Source organism: Trematomus bernacchii, unplaced genomic scaffold, assembly GCF_902827165.1.
Source record: "Trematomus bernacchii unplaced genomic scaffold, fTreBer1.1, whole genome shotgun sequence".
Lineage (NCBI taxonomy): Eukaryota > Metazoa > Chordata > Actinopteri > Perciformes > Nototheniidae > Trematomus > Trematomus bernacchii.
The window spans coordinates 625,996-649,122 of record NW_022987821.1 but is presented as its reverse complement, the minus strand read 5'-3'; the positions used below and the strand labels follow the sequence as shown (position 1 = coordinate 649,122).

At 42.2% G+C, this 23,127-nt stretch overlaps 2 protein-coding genes across 2 annotated transcripts; one reads left to right on the top strand and one right to left on the bottom strand.

Annotated features, from left to right (window-relative positions):
- Positions 1–2,298: 2,298 nt before the first annotated feature.
- igfbp2a (insulin-like growth factor binding protein 2a) lies at positions 2,299–15,113 on the top strand. Its single transcript, XM_034151591.1, has 4 exons — positions 2,299–2,786; positions 9,775–9,956; positions 12,235–12,375; positions 14,538–15,113. The coding sequence occupies exons 1-4, from the start codon at positions 2,336–2,338 to the stop codon at positions 14,700–14,702; spliced, it is 939 nt and encodes a 312-aa protein (XP_034007482.1). The 5' UTR covers positions 2,299–2,335; the 3' UTR covers positions 14,703–15,113.
- Positions 15,114–15,266: 153 nt separating this feature from the next.
- igfbp5a (insulin-like growth factor binding protein 5a) lies at positions 15,267–22,907 on the bottom strand. Its single transcript, XM_034151592.1, has 4 exons — positions 22,173–22,907; positions 18,071–18,237; positions 17,447–17,566; positions 15,267–17,265 (listed from the first exon to the last, which is right to left on the bottom strand). Exons 1-4 carry the CDS (start codon positions 22,504–22,506, stop codon positions 17,125–17,127), a joined length of 762 nt encoding a protein of 253 aa, XP_034007483.1. The 5' UTR covers positions 22,507–22,907; the 3' UTR covers positions 15,267–17,124.
- Positions 22,908–23,127: the final 220 nt, after the last annotated feature.

Genomic DNA, 23,127 nt, shown 5'->3' with positions numbered 1-23,127 from the left:
GTTCCCACTAATCAGATGATGAATTACTTTTCCAACCCCCGTACTCATTGCCTGTACTTATCTCATCAGTAGTCCAAGCAAAGGGAGCCTTAATTAAGTGTAATCAAAGCCAAACACTAAACAGCGCACTCATTCATTATCAGAGGCTGAAAAATGAACATGAGGATGTCTTTAGGGGCCTGTTTCAGTTGATAAGAGCCAACATTACAGTAAAACTAAACCTAACTGTGTTTGTTTTGGGAATATGCATTTTAGATTTAGAGACTGTTGTGAAATTATTTGCTTAAGCTTTATTACATAAGGTAAACTATGTTTTAGAGAACGTCTAAGGATGAAACAATGCTGGATTTTTATCGCTGATTGTCAAAATAACACTCAAAGTCAGATGTAATGTAATGTTATCTTACAAACTTGAATTGCCTAGTAATTTATGTCACCAAATCATCAGGATTCTAGTATTTGGCCTATTCTGAGGAGTTATTTGTGTTGGCAAACGTTTTTCAACTTGGTGAAGTTCCTTATACATTCATGCTGTATATGGCTTGTAATATGAACACGCTTTATATCAACAACCCCCTTTTTATTAGGGGTGTACTCAATTAAAGACATCATGCTAAAGTTTGTATTGAAAAATATGATTTATCTTTTGTTTACCAGAGATGTGCTCACATTTCTTTTGGAAACATGTCATACATCACGAAAAAGCTTTTAAAATGATTGATAAACTAAAGAAATAACAGCTGTAACCCTACTTTTTATTATTTACATGAGCAACTAATAGATTATTTATACGCCACTTCAGTTGTAAACACATTTTAAGTGTTTAATAATGTCTTAATCACCAACTATAACTCATCACATGAGCTGAAATGGCTGAAAGGCTGGGCAGAACTTTGGGACTCACTGTAGGAGATGACATCTGCCATACAAACCAGTCTCTGTGTACCCATTGAGGCACATGTACTGTATGTGTCCTCAGCCCATCTGTAATCCCATACCCTCCTCTATCAATGTAGAGTTTATCCAGAGTTTGTGTTTGCTTAGCAGTTCCACAGGGAGGAATTTAAGTAACTGACCTTGGTGGGGATTACTTTGCACACATGGGCAGATACTGCGGCCCATTCGGCCTATTAGCTAGCCGCTATCCTGCTGCTTTTCCAGCCATGGTTTCATAAAGTGACATATGAGGTTCTATGAGCAAACAGCCTTCTGGGCGTCCTGACTCCCACCCTTGAGATATTAGACAGCTTCAAATGTGCCCTTTCTCCCTCAGGATGCCCAATTGTGAATAGGGCCAAATAGCATCAAATCAGGGGGCACCCACAAAACGAAATAATCTGAATTTAGTTGGAGTAAGGTTACACTTCTATTTCTGGGCTCTTGGATAAACAGCGATTAGTGAACCGCACTGGACAGGGTTAATAGGGGCCTGTTCCGTGGGCAGACACGACACCTCAAGGCTTGGCCCTCGCTGATCGATAGGAAACACTTCTGAATACGTGCACAGTGGCATTACTGTACACAGGCATGTACGTTTTGTTTGCAGCTGGCAACTTTTAATTGAGTGTCAATGGACATTTGGTGGGTGGGGAGGTCTTTCCACGTGAGGAATGCATGGCACATAGAACTTTTGTTTGTTTGTTTGTTTATTTATTTATGCATTCTGGGAGTTTTGGGCAGACGGTGCTGATTGAAACAAACCGGCACAGTATTATGTAAAGTGATGCAGAGTCTTACTGCCAGGGAGCTGTGATTTACTGCCTTGCTTTTGAAACTGGAGCACCAGCTCAAGTTTCACATCTTCTATTAAGCAAAACTGTTTTATTGATAATTGCCTTTAAATCACTTTGTTATTGCCATAAAGAGGTCAGGGGTCAGCTAAAGAGGACCCAAGAGAGTAAATATAAAGCATGTTTTTCCGAACCTCATTGATATATTAATGTATATAGGTATATATGTATATTTCTCTTTACACACATGTGTTTCCGTCCTCAATATTTGTTTTTTCACTGTATCCCTATTAGAGGAAGTTGCAAAAAGTAATTAACAGTTGAGGCTTGTAATTTCATCTAATCATGCAGTTGTATTCTCAACACTTTAATTGTATGAATTATCTTTGACTTACATGACTTATGCTCTCATTCTGAGCCATTTTAGACAATTATAGTAGTATAACATAAGAAAATATACTTGTGCAAAAATGCCAGCCAAACTATAACATTTGAAACAAACGTCTTCCGATGCTCCCAGATTAACACCCACATGTGGCCCCTAGAGCAAACCTGGGAATTTGTAGGACCCAGCAGCCTCGCAGCCCCGGGCTTCACCTGTTCGCATGCACATTTCTTCCCCTTTTTTTTCACTTGGGATTGCCTTCCATCGCCCCATGATAATGACCCAAACCCTCATGCCTTTAACAATGCTGTCGTACGCGGGCTGCAGCTTGCTGATCCTCTCCGCGTCTCTCGCCGGTGCTTCCCTGGCCGAGATGGTGTTCCGCTGCCCGGGCTGCACCGCGGAGCGCCAGGCTCTGTGCCCGAGGCTCACCGAGACTTGCGCGGAGATAGTGCGCGAACCGGGCTGCGGGTGTTGCCCCGTGTGCGCCCAGCAAGATACCGAGATGTGCGGCGTGTACACTCCGAGGTGCGCCACCGGTCTGCGGTGCTACCCGACGCCCGACTCGGAGGTTCCTTTGGAGCAACTGGTGCAGGGCCAGGGCCAGTGCCGGCGCAAAGTGGACCCCGAGACCGCCACTTACAGCCAGGAGCAGCGGGAGCAGACCAGCGGTCAGTCAGTTTACTGGATCCTGTTCTTTTTCTCCCATCAATTTTTAATGACACTGTCTAGACTGCAGCCTGAAGAATAGTGTAGAAATGTTGCATTGTCATGAAGCTCCAATCTGTGTGACCATTATACAATAGTGCATGATATCTTTAAGATATATTTTATGATTTTACGTATAGTTTGCTTTAAAGTCTGCAATGCATCCTTTTAACATGCATTGTTTAATAATTTAAACCATTTGCATTCAGGATTTACCATACACTTACAACAAATCTGTGGTTGGAGCACTTTATTATGTTGCATAATCATTTACTATGCTAGTGCTGTATTTCCTAACTTCTACTGCAGATATGGTTCATGTTATGCTTGTTGCATGGTTTTCTTACACTCCTGTTAATGTTGCATAGACATGTTTATAGTGTTGAGGATCCTCCTGGTGTGCATGCACTATGCTCCGAACAGCTGGCCCTCCAGTCTTTCCCAGTGTCGGAACAAATCAGCCTTTAAAGCACTGTAACAGAGAACAAGGTAGTGGCATGCATAGTTCTTAGAATGAGTTGGATAGACACAGAAAACATCATAGTATTGATGTTGACATTTCCAAAGGGGAGTGGAGAGGGAGACAGCAGGAGGAATGCTGTATTGATTGGAAAAGTGGACTTTGACCAGAAATAGCAATAAACTGGTGTTTAAAGTAACTACATAATGGGCTGTCTACCTGGAAAATGATCTAAGATGAATGTGCAGGATGATCACAATGAAGATCCGTGCGGCCTGCAGCCAGCATGTGGTTTGTGTTTAAACAAGAACAGGTCGCAGTGAAGAAGAAAACTAAACAGCCTCATTTAATTGGATGATTTCATAAAAAGCTGCACACAGTCAATGAGTGTCCAGTGGAGCCAGCGGCAGTGTGATTTCTACTCATTTCCTAATCCGTGCTTTGTCAGAGTTTACCTCCAGACTGACACGTGTTTGTTTTGGCACTGAACTCCTGGAACGTAGAGAAACTAGATGGCGTTCAGAATAACCCTGTTTTCGGTCAGAACTCTGCAGTACTCTTTAAAAAGGTCAAAAATGCTCCACGCCACATTTGTGGTTTGATAATCAGCCACCATCCGGACTTAATCCCACATTCATGCAACCTTATTCAGCAAGGTTCACAAGGTTTTTGAAGTTACATAAGAGCAAAAGAAGAGAATAAAATGCATGGACAAAGCATGTCAAGGAAACAAGAAGGCACATTTTTTTCTTCTACAGTTTGTGTCAATACTGTGGTCTGGGATTCAGTTTGATTACCGGTAAAAGCTTCAAAATGTTCTCTGAATTATGGATTAAAAGCCTTGCTGTGGATGCAAGAGTCATTTCTGTGTTACAGTGCATGGTCAAAGTGTACAGCAACTTCTCAAGGGCAAAAGATAAGAGAGTAATGTTTTTGTATCAGAAGATAGCACAAGACTTTCTTCTTCCGGTGTGTTGGCCTTCACCTCACAATATGTCACAGAAAGCACACAAGTACGAACAAGGAAGAGACTCAATATAATCCATAGAAACATAACAAGTCTACAGAAAGATTTAACTGAATACAAAGACACACAAAATGACCACAAAGACACACAAATCTACCAGAGAAGACTCACAGAAGGGTCTTTCTCCTAGAGGTCATATAACGCAGAATGAGCTTAAAAAAATGCTTCTTTTTTTTACGCCATTAGATGTTATGTGATATAATATAATACTCTTGGTGTTATGGATGCTTACTGTCAGTCTCCTGCGTTGACTTTGGCCCCGTTTCAGACTATACACAGACTTGATTTCCTGTCAGAAATTCTTCTCGGATACACAGCAAAAAGAGGAAGTAATTAAATCTATGATAAAATTCAGCTCAAGGGAGAAGCCGGGGGATTTTCAGAGCAAACTTGAACGTTCTGGATAAAATCCACTGGCATTAATCTCAGAAAAATGGGCTGATTATACAACGATTAAGTGGTTGTATTTAATGAAATAGTGCAGCTGCATTATTTGGATACTAATAGGCCACTGCATACATGGCATCCTGGTTTTAGTGCTTGTGTTATGCCAATTAATGGGGTATCCATAGACATTTAAAATGACAGCAGCACTACATTACATTACAGTACATGTCATTTTGTTAGACGCTTTTATCCAAAGCGACTTACATACATTCAGTACTGTGGTCAAGCCCCACAGGAGCAATTTGGGGTGAAGTGTCTTGCCCAGGGACACAACGACATGCTGACTGCAGTGGGACTCAAACTATGCCCTGATTCGAAGTCCAGCACACTACCCACTGAGCCACAGCCTCCCTACAATCTCTGTAAACCCCAGCACTGCAAACCACTATAGAAGTCAAAGGTCAGAGACAATATTCTCCCCAACCTGGAATCATTATGTAAGAGGTAAGATAGGGAACATAAGAGAGGTGGAAATCGGAGATTATACATTTAAAAAAGATGCAAATTCAGTTTTTGTTGTTGTTTTGTTGAGGCTAATGATTAACACTTCCATTCAAATCTAATATAGCTGTTGCTTTCTTGTCTACATAGCTACAAAAACACTGATATACCTACAAGATTTGATCCCAGATATGAAATGAATTGAAAATGCAAGCACTGCTCAGAGAAAAGGGACTGAATTCAACAAATATCACGCGATGTTCCTGTGGTGCTCGGACTTAAAATTGGATGTGATCACGCAGACATGTGGACCCTCCAGAACGTCTGAAATGCAAATACGAAATTGCACATGGTTGGGTTAAATAAGACCAAAACCAGATCCTGTGCGCTCTGATCTACCCCCCCCCCCCCCCCCCCCCCTTAAGGCCTTCAGCATCTCTGATCTGTGTGTGTGTGCTGCACGAGTGATTGCCTGCATGTGTTACACTGCAGGCAACTACACTGAGATTTTGAGAAAAATAAAAATGCTTGTTTTGTAAGTTTTGACTTAACATGGTGACAGAACTGATTAAATAAAGTGCGTCTTCAAATAGATTAGTATTCATCTCTAAGGCTTCATACCAAAGCAATCCACATGTGTTAAAACCAGATGAAGAGATGCATGTTGAAATATTTCCCAATCTGATCTTGGTTCCATTATCTCTGTCAGACGTTTGCACACTGTAAAAGCATTTTCTTCTCCAAGCAACTTAATATTTCATGGTAAACTTGGATGGATTTGAATAATATAACTACGTTTATTTTCATTTCAATATCAGACTATCTAATAACAAAACGACTCCATCTTAGATGAATTTTCCAAACGAACACCCACGACTTTCCCTCTCTGTTTATGCGCAGCATCACCTGATATTCTGTTCCCATAGAAACCAAGACCCAAATAAAGGTCCCTTTAATCGTACTTGATGGGCGTTCAGTTGCTTTGACTTGGACCGTATTATATTTGACCTCTATAGGGAACCAGTTGATTAAAAAGCCTAAACAAAACCCATACTTTGTTGCTATAATTGGTTATTTGACCCTAACTTAACCAGAATCAGTTCTTGTATCAATAGTGTTATACAATCTGTTATGAAGAGAAAAATGGGGTGGATAGAAAAGTGGAAAACTCCTATGCCACCTGGCGACTGATGTAACATTGTTAGCTGACAGGGGGCATTCCTGTGTACCTGCGGGGGCATCCAGACGGAACCCGCAGGACTGAAATAGCTCCGAGATAATCCCCCCCCCCTCATGCCAGGCTTCTCTACAAACAGGGGCATTTGTGCCATCTTCCCGAGGCGTCGACATCACTTGTACCCGTGCCAAGAATCTCCTCGTGCCTATTGAGATCCAGAATAACTTCCCACTAACCCTTTTTGGTCAAGAGCGATTCAAGACAATACCATCACTGTCCGAAATAATACTGACAGTGGACGGAGTGGAACTGTTGGGGCCTGATCTGTTTCTTCTTCTCTTTTAACTTCAGTCCTCTACACGCTGATGTTATCTAAAACCAACCCCACGACTTTTAGTGTTTTCTGTCTACTCACATATCTCACCTTCCGTGGTTGACTGTCAGTGGCATCTGCATTTGATTCTGTACAATCTCGATGTGTTCCAGCTTGCCTCAGTTCATGTCCTAGTTGAGGGCTCGTACAATCGCCCTAGAGTTCACCCAGCGGTGCCGGTAGAGAGCAAGATGGCCTTGGATGCCGCGCTGTGTACGTACGTGCCAGAGCCTGTCCAAAGCCTGCTTTTCGATGTCTGTTGCGGGCCAGAAAGCCTGGAAGGTAAACATATCTGCACTTTGCTGAATTTGTGTTTCTAGAAAAATAGCCCCACCAGGCCTTGCTATGGATGATGGACTGCAGCTACTCTTTGCAGTGCCTTTCATCCACTTCTTAAATGAACTATTTCACACGTCCGAGCTGCATTAAAAGACCTTTTGAGAAACAGATTTCCTCCTTCCGACATTAAGAGGGATGGTTTGTTTTGGGGGGAATAATATTCCTTCTGTTCCAGAGTCAGTTTGGCGCTTTACTAATCGATTTGCATGCAGTTAGAATCCTTGATACACAGGCATCGTCACAGGTGATCTCAGGTAAGCTCATCTCAGACAGTCATAGTCATACAAACTTCTTCAAGTATTCAATAAAGACATAAATAACGTCTTTAATCAGATAGTCGGATTTCCCAAGCTGGGAAGTGATTCTTCTCACTTTGGTGTGTTAGCAAGTGAATGTAAAGGAGAGGCCACAAAAGTGTTTACCAAAATGTTAACTTTCTGAGGAATTCCCTTGGATTTTTCCACAACTAGCTAACCTGTCAACATCCCTTCAGCGACATGGCGAGAATTAAGAAGGACATGACATCCATTTGTAAATCTGACAAAAGAACAAGGCTCTATTTGGTTTCTATGGAAATAATGGAGCGAGAATGCTTTCCATGCTTTCCATTCTCCACCCGAGGCCAAGTCTGCCATTTGCTCAGTTGACCAGAATCTGGACAATCAGACATGACACTTCTGGCCTACGTGCCATCTTGGAATTCGACATGGATCAGATATAGAAAGCAAGCCTCTCGGGCCATTGTGTGAGGATTAACTCAAGCAGTAGACTGGACAGTAGGCCTGCTGCTCTGTTGATACTGCTGATCCCAAGCCCACCGCTGTGGAACGGCTCGGTCTGCAGAGGCCTAGGGCCCCCTGAAAGTGGGGTCCTGACCCTGTGTGTTAGTGTGTGTGTATATTCAAGATGGAGATTTTTTTTGTGTTGTGCGTGTGTGTGTCTATGTGAGTTTTCATCTCCGGTGTCCTTAGAGGAGAGGGAGTGATGGTGTTGCACTTGGATTCTGTGGGGATTATGTAACACAGCAAAACAAAAAAGGCACCCCATCCGCCAATATTTTCAATGAGTGTGTCGTGTGTTTATCTGCACACACATGCGAGAGCACACACCTGATTTCAGTTGACTTTTGCCCCTTTTTTTGGGAAAGAAACTTCAAAAGGAGAGCCAGAGAAAGCACGGTGGAGCGTCATGAGGGGAGCTGAAGTCCAACAACACCAGATCTATCTGATGGCAAAAAGGCGCCAGCACCTTGTTATTGCTTCGTTTGGAATTTCCTTTCTCCCGTTCTCTCTTAGGCCTTTTGTAATCATATTCTACAACCGGATGTCAAATGTACCTCTTGCAGAGTGCAGAGAATGCCTCTCCAGTCCACCACCACCGGTAACACACACTCTCTGTCCTGCAAACGCCTTTCAACGAGTCTGCACATTACAGCCTGGCCCTTGCATAACTATCCACTTACTGGCCCACTGTTTGACCTTCTCTACTGTCTGTGCTTATTTCCCCTTCTTTCCTTCGGGTGTCAGATAAAGCCCTGCATAGGTGAAATACACGCTGAACTGGAAAATCTGTAAAAACAAATACTTTCCTGTACTGCTAGCTACACAGAGCTGAAATGTTGCTTTCATGTAACATTTCTTTCTCTAAAATCCGCTGCTTTGGAAGGACGCTCCTTTTTCTTCTCCCTCTCTGTCAACGCTCCACCTCTAAGTATGCTCTGTTGTCAGAAACAACATGTTGGGTTGGACCTGATGGCCTCTCACATTGTTTGCTCCATCTGTTTGAAGAGAGGGTTTTTTTTCAGGGTTGATGTTTAACAAGACTCCAAGGAGAGAGGAGACGGTCAAACTGAATGAGAACCGCCTGGGGAATCTCCGGCCACAGAGACTCTGCTGTTTTGTATTTTCAGGGACAGGAAAAACACATGCAATGCATTTGCTTTGTCAAGGGAAGTGGGACGTTTGCTTCATGTTTAAATATGACTTCCTTGTTACCGTTCCTTGTGTTAAAACTATATATTTATTGTTGCACAGTGAGGATTTTCTATTGTTGTGCATCATGTGTACTGGCCTTGTTCTTTTAAAAATCATGTTGCATTCAGGACACTGCTTAGTTTCTGTGTCTTTTTGGTCAGAACCACTTTGAAAAATGCTTGAATTTAATCAAAAAGTCATTTAAAACTAAGAAATCATGTATTTTAGGTTGTCCCAACACTTTTTTTACCCTAAAACATTTTTAGCCCTAAAACATTTTTCTGCCATAATTTTTGATGTACCAGCAACGACCTCAAAATACAAGTTTTAAAGTTTCAATGCCTAATAAATGTGTCCATTTATCACCACTTTTCACATCTGCTCATGAAATTAAATCGCCAGTTAGGAAAAAAAGCAACCATGGAAACCTGACTGTGACAAACAGTGGCCAACTTCTCTCAGCCCACAGGCTTGTTAATGGAGCTGCATGTGGTTGATTCGTTCTGTGAGAAAAGAAAAGGATTGTCATGACTCATCGATTGTGCTGATGCATTTCTGAGCACTTTAACAGTGCTCTGGACACTTCACAGCCTATCCCCCCAACATCATCTTTAGAAGAATTGTGGTCAAAAGACAGAAAAATCATCGCCAACTTTTATGATATTCCTTACTATAGATGTTTTATAATGTTCCTGTTGTGTCTCCTCGCTGCAGGTGAGGCTGTGGAGCCGCTGCCTGGGCAGGGTGTGAGTGAGGTCCCGGCCATCAGGAAGCCCAGCAAAGAGACCACCTGGCTCGGGCCCAAAGAGAGCGCCGTACGCCAGCACAGACAGGAGATGAAGACCAAGATGAAGACCAACAAGGTGGAGGAGGTGAAGCCTGCACGGCCCAAACAGGTGAGGGACATCACTTTAGACAGATTTAGCTATTGAAATGTTGGGTGAAAGTCACTTAAATGATTAAATTCAATGAAATGCATTCTATCCGGCACTAATTTGTGACTGTGTTCTATTGCAGCTGCAAAGTCTGCTTGTTGTAGTCCGATGACGCATGTCAGTTTTTCCATTCGAGCATTACTTCCACAATTAATTCTTACTATTTCTTTTTTTTTCTTGCTGTCTTCTACAACCAAATAACATACGCTTCCTAGTAAACTTCCTCAATAGAGACCACACACACATGTATCTTTCACACTCCTTCCAATGTGGCACTCTTTTTCTTTTTTATATACATTTTTGTATAATATCTGATTTAGATCACACTGTTTTTTGTCAAGTTACAGGCTGGTTTCACTCTTTGACTTAAAGTATGTCTTTTATACATAAATATGTGTCCCCGGTGTGTCTGGGAACTCACGCAGCTTCAGAAAATAAAACCCTTTCTCTTTTCCTCCGTACCCAAATCTTTTAAAAACGGGGGTACAACGAGCGGACACAGATTTGCTGCCGATATGACGTCAAATCAGCGGTGGACCCACAGAAAGTTGCTATCAGAAACAATGCCTGACGTGTTTTGGACGTAATCTCGTCTTTGTTTACATTAGCAAGCCTCGCTAACACTCAGAGCTAACCTGTACTGTAGAGCACATGTGTTTAAAAAGCAGGAAGTAAAAAAAGGAACTCACCTTGTGATAAACCCGCAAGAGAAAAAGCATGAGCACCATACTGTTTCAGAAATAATCCTTGATGTGGTTTAGAACAGGATGGCGTTTTATGACAGCAGAATTTAACTTTATCTCCAGTAGAATTCTGATCAGGCATTAGCTCCGCCTCCTCTTTTTTTTCAAGCTAAGGACCCAAAATCCGCGTTTCTCTAACAGGGCTGGAATAGAGGGATATGAGGGATGTCTAAAATGCATGATCTGTTTGTATTTTGAGCAAAACACATCATAGACATGTTTTTATATATTTGTAGTCCTATATATCTGAGACCCATAATATATGCCTTAAAATAGCATGATAGGTGCACTTTAAGTTAATTAAAGGTAGTTTAAGGTCCCCGCAGATCATTAAACGCAGTGAATATATTAATAAATAAATATACGTAGGAAGTAGGTTTTATGAATCGCTTTTTCTGACGTTGCATTGTTTAATCTCAAGTATATATAATGCCTCTTGCATTAATGTCGTGCCTATCTGGAGAGCGGTCAGATATTTGAGCTTAAATTGTATTCCAAATTGCATTAAACCAATCTTTAAAAGTCTTAAAACCACACTTAAAGGAACTCTGAATACACCTACATTATTTTTGTACGTGTTCAAATTGGAAAAGACTGAAGATTTTTGAACACAATGCAATGAGATACGCTATAGTATTTTTTTTCAAATGTGTCTCCTTAAGTCTTGTTAGTGTGGAAGACACTACATTAACTCTTCATTTTACTGAGGGAAGTGGAGCAGTTCAGTGTCGCCTCCCTGTGGTACAGCAGCTGTAGTTGTTTGCATGGTGCAAAGTGTTTTATTGCCATATGAAGATCATTTAAAGTGCAATTTCAAAGCCCAAAAAGGAAAAAACAGTAAAGACCAAATTATATTTGAACGGGATAAAAACAGTCATGGCACAAAGTGAATTTTCCTTCCATTCATAACTCCCACCATGCACTGCCCTTTAATAAAAAGGCAGATTCTGACCTGACCCCCTCGGGAAACAGAGCTTGGTCTCACAAGTGGACCTGCATCGTGGTATTTTCCATATGCCATAAAAATCATTGAAACGTTATTAGTGCACCGGAAAACGTATAACTGTCTCAACAAGACATTTGGCTCTGTGGAGATGTGAGGTAAACCTGAGGTCACTGGCAAGAGTTGTTACTCATTACAGGCAAGAAAACATGATTAATTTGCTCGTTACAGAAAGCCCTTAAGCTATGTGTGTGTGTGTGTGTGTGTGTCAATGTGTGTGTGCCTTTTAAAAGCTATTTGATGTAGCTTGTCCAAATTGCCGATTCCCTTGCAAACACAACTCAGTATTTATGAAGAGTTTTGCCGAATTTGAAGGCATTTTTGCACTTTTTTAATTAGATTTGTAATACAAAAGAACACCTTCCATATTTTCAAACAAATAAACAGGATTTTTTTTGCCACATTTTTTACCCGCAGAATCTTGTGACTTCAACACACCCATATGCTGCAATAAGGGCCTGTAAACATGACGTGTGTTTTTGCTCTTTTCAAGACTCAGTGTCAGCAGGAGCTGGACCAGATCCTGGAGAGGATATCTAAGATGCCCTTCAGAGATAACCGAGGGCCCCTGGAAGACCTGTACGCCCTGCACATCCCCAACTGCGACAAGAGGGGGCAGTATAACCTCAAACAGGTGAGTCGAGTCGATATGGGGAAGAGGGTTGTTAACGGAGAGGGATAATATGGAAGTATTTAGAGGAGAAAAAAGTCGGTAAAGCATCATTATCACCCCTTAAGACAAAAATATGTTGTATTTTACAAATAAAATAAACATTAAATCATACAAATGATTATAGTGTTAATTTATGTAGAAGGGAATACATAAATATACACTGCAGTGACATCTGGCGTCGTTTTTGTAAGACATTTTTACTTCCGCATAAAAAAAGACCACCCGCGTGTGACGTCACATCAGGGAGAGCGGCCGGTCTAACGTATTAATAAACATGGTTCACAATGCTAGTTTTGACAAAGAAGAGGTTGAAAATGTATATTCGTATGCATATGACGGACCACAACCTTATAATTATGAGCCTGCTAGGCATCCAAGAGACCAGGAGCAGCCAAGGATTAGAAGAAATAACGGCCATCGGAGAGAAATGGAGCTGTGGTGTGAGGAGAATCAGTGGAGAACAGGGCAGCTGTCTTGGTGAGTGACCGGCGTTAGCTACAGTTAATGTTAGCTAACGTCGGTCACATCACAACATTGTAAAGTTAGATATCATATATCAGGCTATAACTAAAGTAGTAATGATAATATAGTAGCGTTACTGGCAGGACTGTTGATACTGATCCATAACAGAAACTAATGCGCAAGTATCAGCCGTATCTCGCGTTACCTAATGCAACTCCACACTACGTCTTACGGTGCTGTGTACCGGAGGGGAGAGAGAGAGGAGCGAAGGGGGGAGAGAGAGAGAGCAGCGAAGGGGGGGAGAGAGATGTAATACGGTTTCCTGATAAACGTTTTGTTTGATCGGCCTCAGCTGTGGAGAGTATGTGCTGCAGGGGGGTGGATGCACCTCGCACAACGCACCCAGGAACGAAAGCTAGCTCCGGTCCTTTTCCTGTTAGGGAAACTGTGGACTTGATGTCCTGACAGGCTGGAGTTTGTGCAACCTGCACAAACTCCAGCTCACCATGATTAAAAATGGTGAAATGCAATGTTAAATTACCGAAAAAATACCAGCTCACTAAATCACAACCGCTCAAACCAACTACAAACTACTATCGTGAATAGGGCAGAGAAAGAGTCCGAGAAAGTTGCTCCCCCATGTGACCTAATATGACGCGTTTGACATTAAAAAAAAGCAGTTTTTAGTAGCAGAGCTCAAAACGGCTCCTTTCCCCTCTGAATTCCTGCCCTTATGTCTCGTAAAACATATGAAATCCTGCATTCACTTTTTTAATTGTAATTTTCAGGCAAGGTTAAGCATAAATCTAGTAAAAAAAAAAAAAAACCTGCAAGTTGCTCTTTAAGACATTATCTTCACCATGATTTAACTATTTAAAGGGGACCTATCATGCAAAATGCACTTTTGTACGTCTTTTATACATGAATATGTGTCCCCGGTGTTCCAGGGAACTCACCAAGTGTCAGAAAACACAACCCTCTCTATTTTCCTCCATACCCAAATCTCTAAAAAAGGGGCTGCAACGGATCTGATAAAAACTGATCCAGATTTGAACACTGTCCTGACGTCAGGACGGTGGCGCTACGGCTATTGGGCCAACTCCACCAATCAGGAGGAGACAGCCACGGCCATTGCCGTTCGAAAGCGCTGGAGACGCTGTAGTACATATGCCAGGCCAGTAGATGGTGCTGTTCTCACTGAATCTGCCCAGAGCTAGAAATTGTCAAATTGAGCGAAATGAGGCATGGCTAAAATGCATGATCTGTTTGGTATTTTGAAAAAGAAAAAGTATAAATATGCCTTATATAAGTATGGTCCTACACTATATTATTCAAATATAGCATGATAGGTCCACTTTAAACTGTATACATATAAAGAAAAGAATCTCAAAAAGTGCAGTAACAATTTCTGCACAAACAACACATTTACATGCATTAAGGGTTGTTGCAATGATGACAAATTACCTAAAAATAGTTAAACATTAAAACTTTTATTGGGTTTAAAATGTTTTATCTTTCACTATGTCAGAAAGAAACATTGGCTATGTTAACCTGATGCAATATTTCTGCACATACACACACACACATATGCTTTTTTAGGGTTGCAATGATGTAAAAGGAACTAAAACACACAGAAATAAACACAGCATTTTGTGTTTCAGTGCAAGATGTCCCTCCACGGTCAGAGGGGCGAGTGCTGGTGCGTCAACCCCCACACCGGCCGAACTATCCCATCAGCCCCCACTGTGAGGGGAGACCCCAACTGCAGCCAGTACCTCAGAGACCTGGAGCTGGAGCTGGAGACCCCTGACATGGCCCAGATATAATGTGGCATGAAACAAAAAAACTGTAAAGTACTTGGGAACTAAAAACATCTGAGTAAGCTATATATTATCTTCGTGTGTGTGTGTGTGTGTGTGTGTGTGTGTGTGTGTCTGTAGTTCATTTGATGACAGTGACGTTTGAAATATTAACCATCAAAAAAGTCTTAGAATCCAGTTTGCCGAGTAGGATAAGATAAGACTCTCTTTTCCTCGTAGATGTTCAGAGTGTTGGTAGCTTTACTAATTATTGCTCAGATTCTTCTGTTATCAGTGTTTTTTACTGTATGTGTTGAAAAACGAGGAGCCTTCAATATGTTTGGTGTTTTTAGGTGTGTTTTCATGTCCTAGCTTGCAGACTACTGTTACACCTTATTAACAGATGATGCTATTAAAAAGGTAATAAATTCAAATTGGGCCTGCTTGTGTTTTGATTTGTTAACACACTTTGAATTTGGCACACTCGATGCAGTAGTATTTGTATTTATGTAAAGGAAAGAAAAGAAAAACTCCTACATAGACATTTCGTAGTCTGTTCACCTGCATTTTCTCACTTTTTTTGTGTGATTAAACCTGCTTTGTCGTCTATTTTACTCTAAATGCAAGAGTTGTAACATAAAGATGTGTTGAAGAAGACTTGAAACTTGCCATTAGCACCCCAAACATATTTAGAAAATGCCGCAGTAGAAAAATCAAGTGGGAATTCGCATGATATTAGAATTGAAATCACATTTATTGATGATAAAGCCAAAATGAATCATACCCTCTATGGGTTTGATTAAAAAAACACGTTTGCTAGACCCCTATGAGTTATATCATGGCAACCAGTATCGCCATGACAGCAGATGGAAACACCCTCATGGAGTATCACCTATGTGTCTTAAGCAGTATGAAGGTCATACAGATAGCAGTCACAAAATACACTGACTCAACAATTCACACATTGAAGACAAAACTGCTGACATGGCTTTGTTGTGACTACATGAACTTTATTTAAATAGTGATTTGTCATTACAAAAAAATAAAACGAGTACATCAATTACACGCCTGATAAATATTTCACCATAAATGTTCACATTTTTTTTTTTTTTAACTGAGATTCTTAAATGTTCAAAGTGTCACCGTGATGCGTTTACATGAGTGTTAGAGTCATGATACAGTGGGGAAGAATAAGCTGATGACACAACGCTCTCCTTATGTCACAATATAGTGATTAGGCATTAGGAATGTCTGAGATTATACGAGTCAATAAATGAACATTAAGATTATAACAAACAAATGTTGAGCTGTAGAACGAAAATGTTGTCCCCTGTCATTGTACGTTTCTTTTTGTGTTAAAAATAAAACTCAAACACGGCACACACACACTTCAAATTGTTTACCTCCTTTGTGCTGGCCCTGATTCGACAACACAATCGGACCACACGCAAATACAAATTCAAAGTGGCGTAGGGCAGAAGGCACTTTAATTTCCATACAAACTCAGCAACCTCGCTCTTAACAGGATACAGGAACCGATAAAGACCGAGAGCAGACTTACAACCTGCAGGCGGAAACACAAACAGCGCGGGGCCTTTGCATACGATTTGTGTGCGGAGGGAAATGCTCGGCACCACGTTTTGTCCGACAGTAGCTCAAGTGAGAAATGAAGCTTCTTGTTGTATTTGAGAACTATAAGGGCATGGCACATTAGGTACACACATACAGACACAATCTGTACACACATTTACAAACAGTGGACGCAGTTGTCTGGACGGCCAAATATCTAACCTGTTAAAGAACAATATGTTTGTTTAAGAGTGCTTGATTGACATGAAGAAAGTAATCATCTCTAAAGAAAATGATTTATAAGCATACCCAACATCTGAATTGGATTCTTTCCATGGACAGTTTTTTGAGAGGAAAACAGGATTTCGACAGCAATCCAGAACAGTTTGCCTCTTTTTCCTGCACAAGTAGACTAAAAGATGGTACGTTTAGTGTTAGTCGGCAGGATATAAAGTCAGGAATAACAATCTTTGTACATCCTGTTGTCATTCACATGTAACAGTTAGTAAGGTAATGCTAATTTGGACCGAGAACTCTTCAATTGTGTCTCCACAACCTTTTTTTTTTTAAAGCCACATTGAAAACATGTCTTGTCTCATAGTTTCTAGGATACACTCACTACACAACATATTATCAATATAATACAAATATATATAGTCCTCTATTATCTATGGATATGAAGAGGTGAGGTGTTAGCTACCATCAAACATATACGGTCAATGGGGCGTTAAGACCTACATGTGAAGCTTTTCAAAAAAACAAACAAATAAAAACAGTCCATCACACCTGGCCATACTTAGAAGCATGTGTGCCATATTTTCCTGATTGGCCGTCATGACGTGTGCTAGCTTGATTGGTGGGTTTAAGAAGAGGTTCCCTCTCATTCGTTGGTGTTGCTGCTGCTGCTGCCGAAATCTTTGCACTGCAGGTCTCCCTCGGTGTAGTTGATGCCGGGGATTTTGTCGCCAAATCGGTCCACGCACCAGCAGATCCCCCTTCTCCGACCACGAGACGGCTTACACTGCAAGGGTGGAGTTAACACAGAGTCAGCACTTTGGAAATAAAGGGATTTTAGGCATGTTACAATGATCTGGTTGGTATTTCAGCCAAACACTTCAGAGACATATTCTGTATATATCTGACACATATAATATATTGTTGAAAAAGAGTATACTAGGGGACCTTTAATAGATTATTCGTACCTGCTTGCGCTTGAAGAAGCCCTTCTTGTCACAGTTGGGGATGTACAGAGAGAGAGCCAACACCCGAGAAGTGTCCTTCATGCTCTGAATGAGATTATCCAGTCTCCTTCCGCAGGGGCCCTACACACACAGACACAGGAGTGAGTGTGTGCATGGTCACAATGTGTGTTTTGTGTCTATTCCTGCAACAATAATGACATCAAGACAGGAAGGCAATACAGGTTAAGGACCGCTAGAATATTGAAATAGAGTTGATTAGAAGGTTGATTTAAAAATGGAAGATTTAAGTCATCTTTGCAGCTGTAGTTTTGTTAAACCACTATTTAAAAGATTAAACCAATAGGATGTGGTTATTTCTTTCTGTTTTTACATTTTAGTATAATAGTTTTCCCTGGCGACATTTGAGGTAACCAGATGCTGTGATTACGGGAAATACCTCCACTAATGAGTACTTCAGTAATTTGGCATTCGACTGTGTTCACACCTTGTTGTATGTGTGAAAGTGGCCCTGCGGGGCATCTTGGCTTGGATTTGTCAGAACTTGTTTCTTTATGTTTATTTCCCCTCTGAGCTGAGAGAGATTTTCCCTCTGCTATGCCTGACTGTAGTCTCTGCTTCACTTACGAACTCGGGCTCCGATTTATCCAGGCTCAGCGGGGAGAAGTCCAGATTGCTGGAGGGTCCCGGCCTGGCCAGCTGCTTCTTGCGATCCTTGGCCTGCCTCATGGCCTGGGCTTTCCGACTGCTGATGTGGTCTCTTAAGGGCGCTTTGGTTTGCTGAGATTCTCCGTCTGATAGAAAGGCAAGGACAGATGAGGTCACTCCCCATGATCATGCATGTTTGAGGGCTATTAAAGGGGCCCTCTGGGCTTTTCTTTTAAGTTATATTTAAATATCAAAATAAACAGTTTATCCTTTAGGCCTAATAAAAGTGTTGAATACATTCCTCCCCCATAAAACATTTGCAAAGCTAATCATCAGCAGTTTTTACTTCTTCTCTGCTTTTTCATAGTGCTTCTCTACATTTATCTACAGCATCCCACTGCAGAGCTCCAGCCTCGCCAGAACCAATGGACGGAAAATCTTGTGTAGTTATAGATGAAAAATATTAAAATTCCACTCTTTTATAGTGCACACATTGTTTTATCGTGCTAATCCTTCATAAATAAACTTGGCTACTGAGCATACATTTAAGCTCATGTAAGCCAACATGAGCTATATGCTAATGTTAAACATGAACACAACAGTATTAGGTACACAAAAAACACACTTAGAAGGTTACAGTTGTATCAAAATGTTTAGTTTACTTAGGTTTATGGCTCATTCAAACTAATGATTGCATGCTGTCGAACATGGGAATGTGTATTGTATCACAGGGATGGTCTTTGCATACTGTACATGTGCACATAGGACTGACTCAAACTCCTATAAAACTTGAATATGAGCATGGGATGATAGAATACTGACACAAGAACAAAAGCAAGAACAAGAATGTGTTTCTGAAGCTTGATTCACACAGGATTACTATTATCAGAGGAGAACTGTCTTCACCACAGTGCAGTTGGTACACCGGATCTTTACAAATTACAGACATGCAGGAATAAAATAACCCGATACCAATTATTACTAACAACTTGATGTCCACGGGTGTAATATTAGCCCTGTGCAGAGCAAGGCTTCAAAGCATTTTTCTACTGCTTTCAAGAGACTGTTTGAAGAAGAAAAGGGGTCAAAATCAAAAGCATAATGATGGCTCCCACTTGGCCTAAAATTAACAAGTAAAGATCAACTCATGATGGAAGAGGACAGGAGAATGTCACACAACACGACGGGATGATTTCACTGCAGCAGCTAAATGCTTATTTAGCACTGTTAGTGGCTACTGGCCAGCTTCAGATCCGAAGTGTTGACATACAGAACAACATAGCCTACATTTATGGCAAGCTAGGTTGCCAGTTTGGGGTATATGTAGACCGGGGGTTTTAAAACGTATATAGCCGGTGACCTAAATGAGATATTTAGTCTCACCCTGGCACCCAGGCCCATGAAAACATACTATTACACTTGTCATGTGGCGGACCACCAGAAACAGCCGCAGCCCATTTTGTGTCCCAACCTCCACATGTACATGCAGCCTTCATCTGTGCAAAAATACAGCTCTCTGCTACATTTCGGGGGGCCGCGCACTGTCGCTCAAACCTCAGCTCGCCCCTCTGCCTCGTCCCACCCTCTATTCATACCACCGCAACAACTGTGTCGAGGCTTTCTTTCCCAAAAGCACTTTTATGCTGATATTTCACTTCATTTAAAGATTTAAACATGCATCGGCCTTCTATGTGTCTTAAGCCTCCGCTGGCCCATTTCCACTGCTGTGACACGCACTTTTTTTCATTTTGGCAGATTCCACATTTCTGCACTGGCGTGATCGCTAAGCTACTAAACTAACTGGGCGGGGAAACTAGGTCATTGCAAATGATGCTTAAAATCTGGCAAACCCTTACACCCCAAGTGATGAGAAGGATCACGGTTATGTCATCCATCCACATAATTCCAAGTTCTTGGAAACAAGCAAGAACTATCCTCCAGTTTACTGCTGACACAGTTCTTTTTTTCTCCGTCCATTGAAAGCTGAGGCAGATCAGCAGCCAGTGTAAACCCAATCAAGTCCTCACTTGCTAATCCTCGAGTTTGTCTAATCTGACCTGTGCTGACTGATCACGTCTTTCATTGCTTCTTCACCCTTTTCCTCGAGTTGGAATTGTGAAACATGGTGATCCTTGCAGTGACAGAAAAACTCCTTCCTTGGAAATCAATGTGAAATCTGTCCGGATAAAGTTGCAGTTCAATAGTTTAATGTGTCATGCACTAGCAAACATGACATATGGTCTATTACTGTTCTTAAGGGTGTGTTCAAGTGCATAGATAAGCTTTTTGGCAGCTCCTACTAGATTATATGCATGCATATACCTTTTTGGCTCATTCTGTAGTTCTGTAAAATGTAATGATGTGTGTATTTATCACAAGTGTGCACATGGGTTTTGTTTAATTTATGTGCGCTCAGCATGAGATGTGGAGTTAACGGAGAAGCCGGCTGACGGGCGGACAGATGGGGGGATCAGTAACCCACGCTCAGCCTGCATTCTGCTGAATCACGGCACAGCCTGGGCCTGCCTGCAGCGCCGTGACCGAGAGAGGGGGTGGGGGAGAGGGGGAGGGAGGCAGATGAAGAGACCAGGGTGGGACTAACAAAGAGTGGTGGGAGGGGAGCAGAGGAGAGTGTGGGAAAGGGAGATGAAAAGAAGATTTTTGGGTATACGACAAGTTCTCAGATGCTCTAAATTAGCTTAGTCTGATGAGAAGAGTGCAGCAAGTCCAAAATATAATGGTATAAATCCTCACATATCTGATACATGCGTATGGCAATTTTTCTTATCTTCTGCCTTTGTTATTGGACTTCACTCTCAGCCAATAAACTGTGGTTCTTTGGCTCAGTCCTGAGGTCTAACCCCACCACTGAGATTATTTTTGTTTCCAGAGTAGATTTGCTTCTATACCAAAACTCCAATCTGCAGGAGAGTAAAGTGTAACACAGAATGGAAAAGGGTGAAACTGTGGATGGGTGGGAAGAATAATAGGGTGGAAAGAGATGAAGCGGGACAGTAGCCAGGCAGTGAAAGAGGAGAAGATGCAGTGTGATGGGAGAGAATAGAGAGACATAAAAGCGGGTTAGGTGTGGGAAAAGGCACAGGTGGTGGATGAAGGACAGTTGACAAAAGAAACTGTAGAGGAAGGGAAAAGGGATCAATCAAACCATGAAGAGAGTGTCACAGGCCAACATTTCCCACAATGCTCCCCAGCAGACACAGTGACTGTCCCTGAACTGCCATTCAACGGAGCCAACAAGGAGCCGCGCGGAGCACCACCTGTAATCTTCTCCCTTGTTTTATGTCGGCTGGGGGCCCCGAGGCGATGGGCGACTCACACGAACCCTACTGATTTACGGCTCGCAGCCCCACCAGGGCGTTTCAAACCCAGATGACAGGTTGATCGACGCTCCGCACCAATTGTTGACAGAGTTCACAGGGTCAAGACTCACGGGGGCTTTTGAGTCGTGTGCCTTTAATGACAGGTGTCAGCCCGTCTCAAAGAGGGCTGCGAGGTGACTCACATAAGAGAGGCAGGGAGGGCACTTACACCTCACCTTTTTAAATCGCACACCTTAAGAAAAGAATACTTGTTGGATTTAAGTTTTATGATGTGGAGTGTTTTTGGAGCACATTTGTTCATCTTTTCTTAATTCATCACTGGCTGACTCTATGTGTGTGTCAGAGGGCTTCATTAAAATTCCAGCCCTGACAAAGGAGGAGTATCATTATACAGCTGTTTGCTATTTCTTTGCACCAGAGCCTTTTACATGTGGTTGAAACACAATCATTGTAATAAAAACCCACTGTTTAATGTCTTTTTTCTCTTTTGTGTCTTAAGTATTGTATGCATGAAACACTATCAGAGCTGACATAAATATGATAGATGTAGGCCTTAAAGGGACACTGTAAATAACTTTAAAGCCTCATAGTGTGATATAATAGGTGGAAGAAGACAATAGAAGGTCTGCACCAACTATAATGAATAAAATATGAAGCTGCTATCAATGAATGGCTTCATTAATGTTGCATTAAAGTCAGTGACCTGTTTCAGCGTCATTAGAGCCCCAGTGGTTGCCTACCTTTGGAGGGATGCAGCATTTTATACAACTTCTCGTTCCTGCAAAGCCCCCGGCCGTGCAGCAGCGCGTGCAGCGGCTTCTCCTCTCCATTCTTGGGCAGGCAGCGGAGTCCGCGCGTGCACGGCCGGGTGTACACGCCGCACGGCTGGTCCTCTTCGAGCGCGCACGTCAGGCAGCAGCCGCAGCCGGGCTCCTTCACCAGCTGACAGCCCACCGGCACCGGCGGGCACATGGACAGGGCCTTCTGATCGCACGGCTGGCACGGCACGAAGGACGAGCCGCAGCCGGTGATGCTCAGCAGGGGAAGCAGCAGCAAGGAAACACTCCACAGCATGGCGCGAGACTCGTATATTAAAAGCAGGGCGTTGGTTGGAAACGATTATCAACTATATCTCACGCTGAATCCGTTCTTTGCGAATGATTTGAGTCCAAGCATCAGAGGGGGTTGCATCCACAGGTGCTTTGCGCGCTCAAATATCACTGCATCCGATGCTCACAATCCACGAATAGTCTTCCCTCCCTGCAAAATATTAAAATAACAAAATAATATCCCTGGATCTCAACCTTCAGTGATGCCCGGTGCCGTTTACGCGCAAGCTACTCGTCTCCAAATGAGAGATAAAAGGCCTGTTACACGCTGTCGCTAGTCTGTAGGTTATTTATCCCGCACGGGCTGCGAGCAAAATGTATAATCTGTGGCTTTGAGCTTGCCTTTTAAAAAAGAAACTGCCAGAGGCAAAGCCTACAACGATGGGTATGTCAAACAACGTTTGGAGGGGGAGGCGCACTTGTCAACTCCGTGCGCTGCGATGCTGATTCCACAGGGCGGGTGCTGGCATGCCTCCAGATCTGCCAGATAGGAGACGATGCTCCTGAAGGCGACTGAATAAGACCTTGTTTCTTTCTCTCCTCGCACAGTGGCTAGCATTTCTTATTTTAAGTGTAGTGAAAGCCA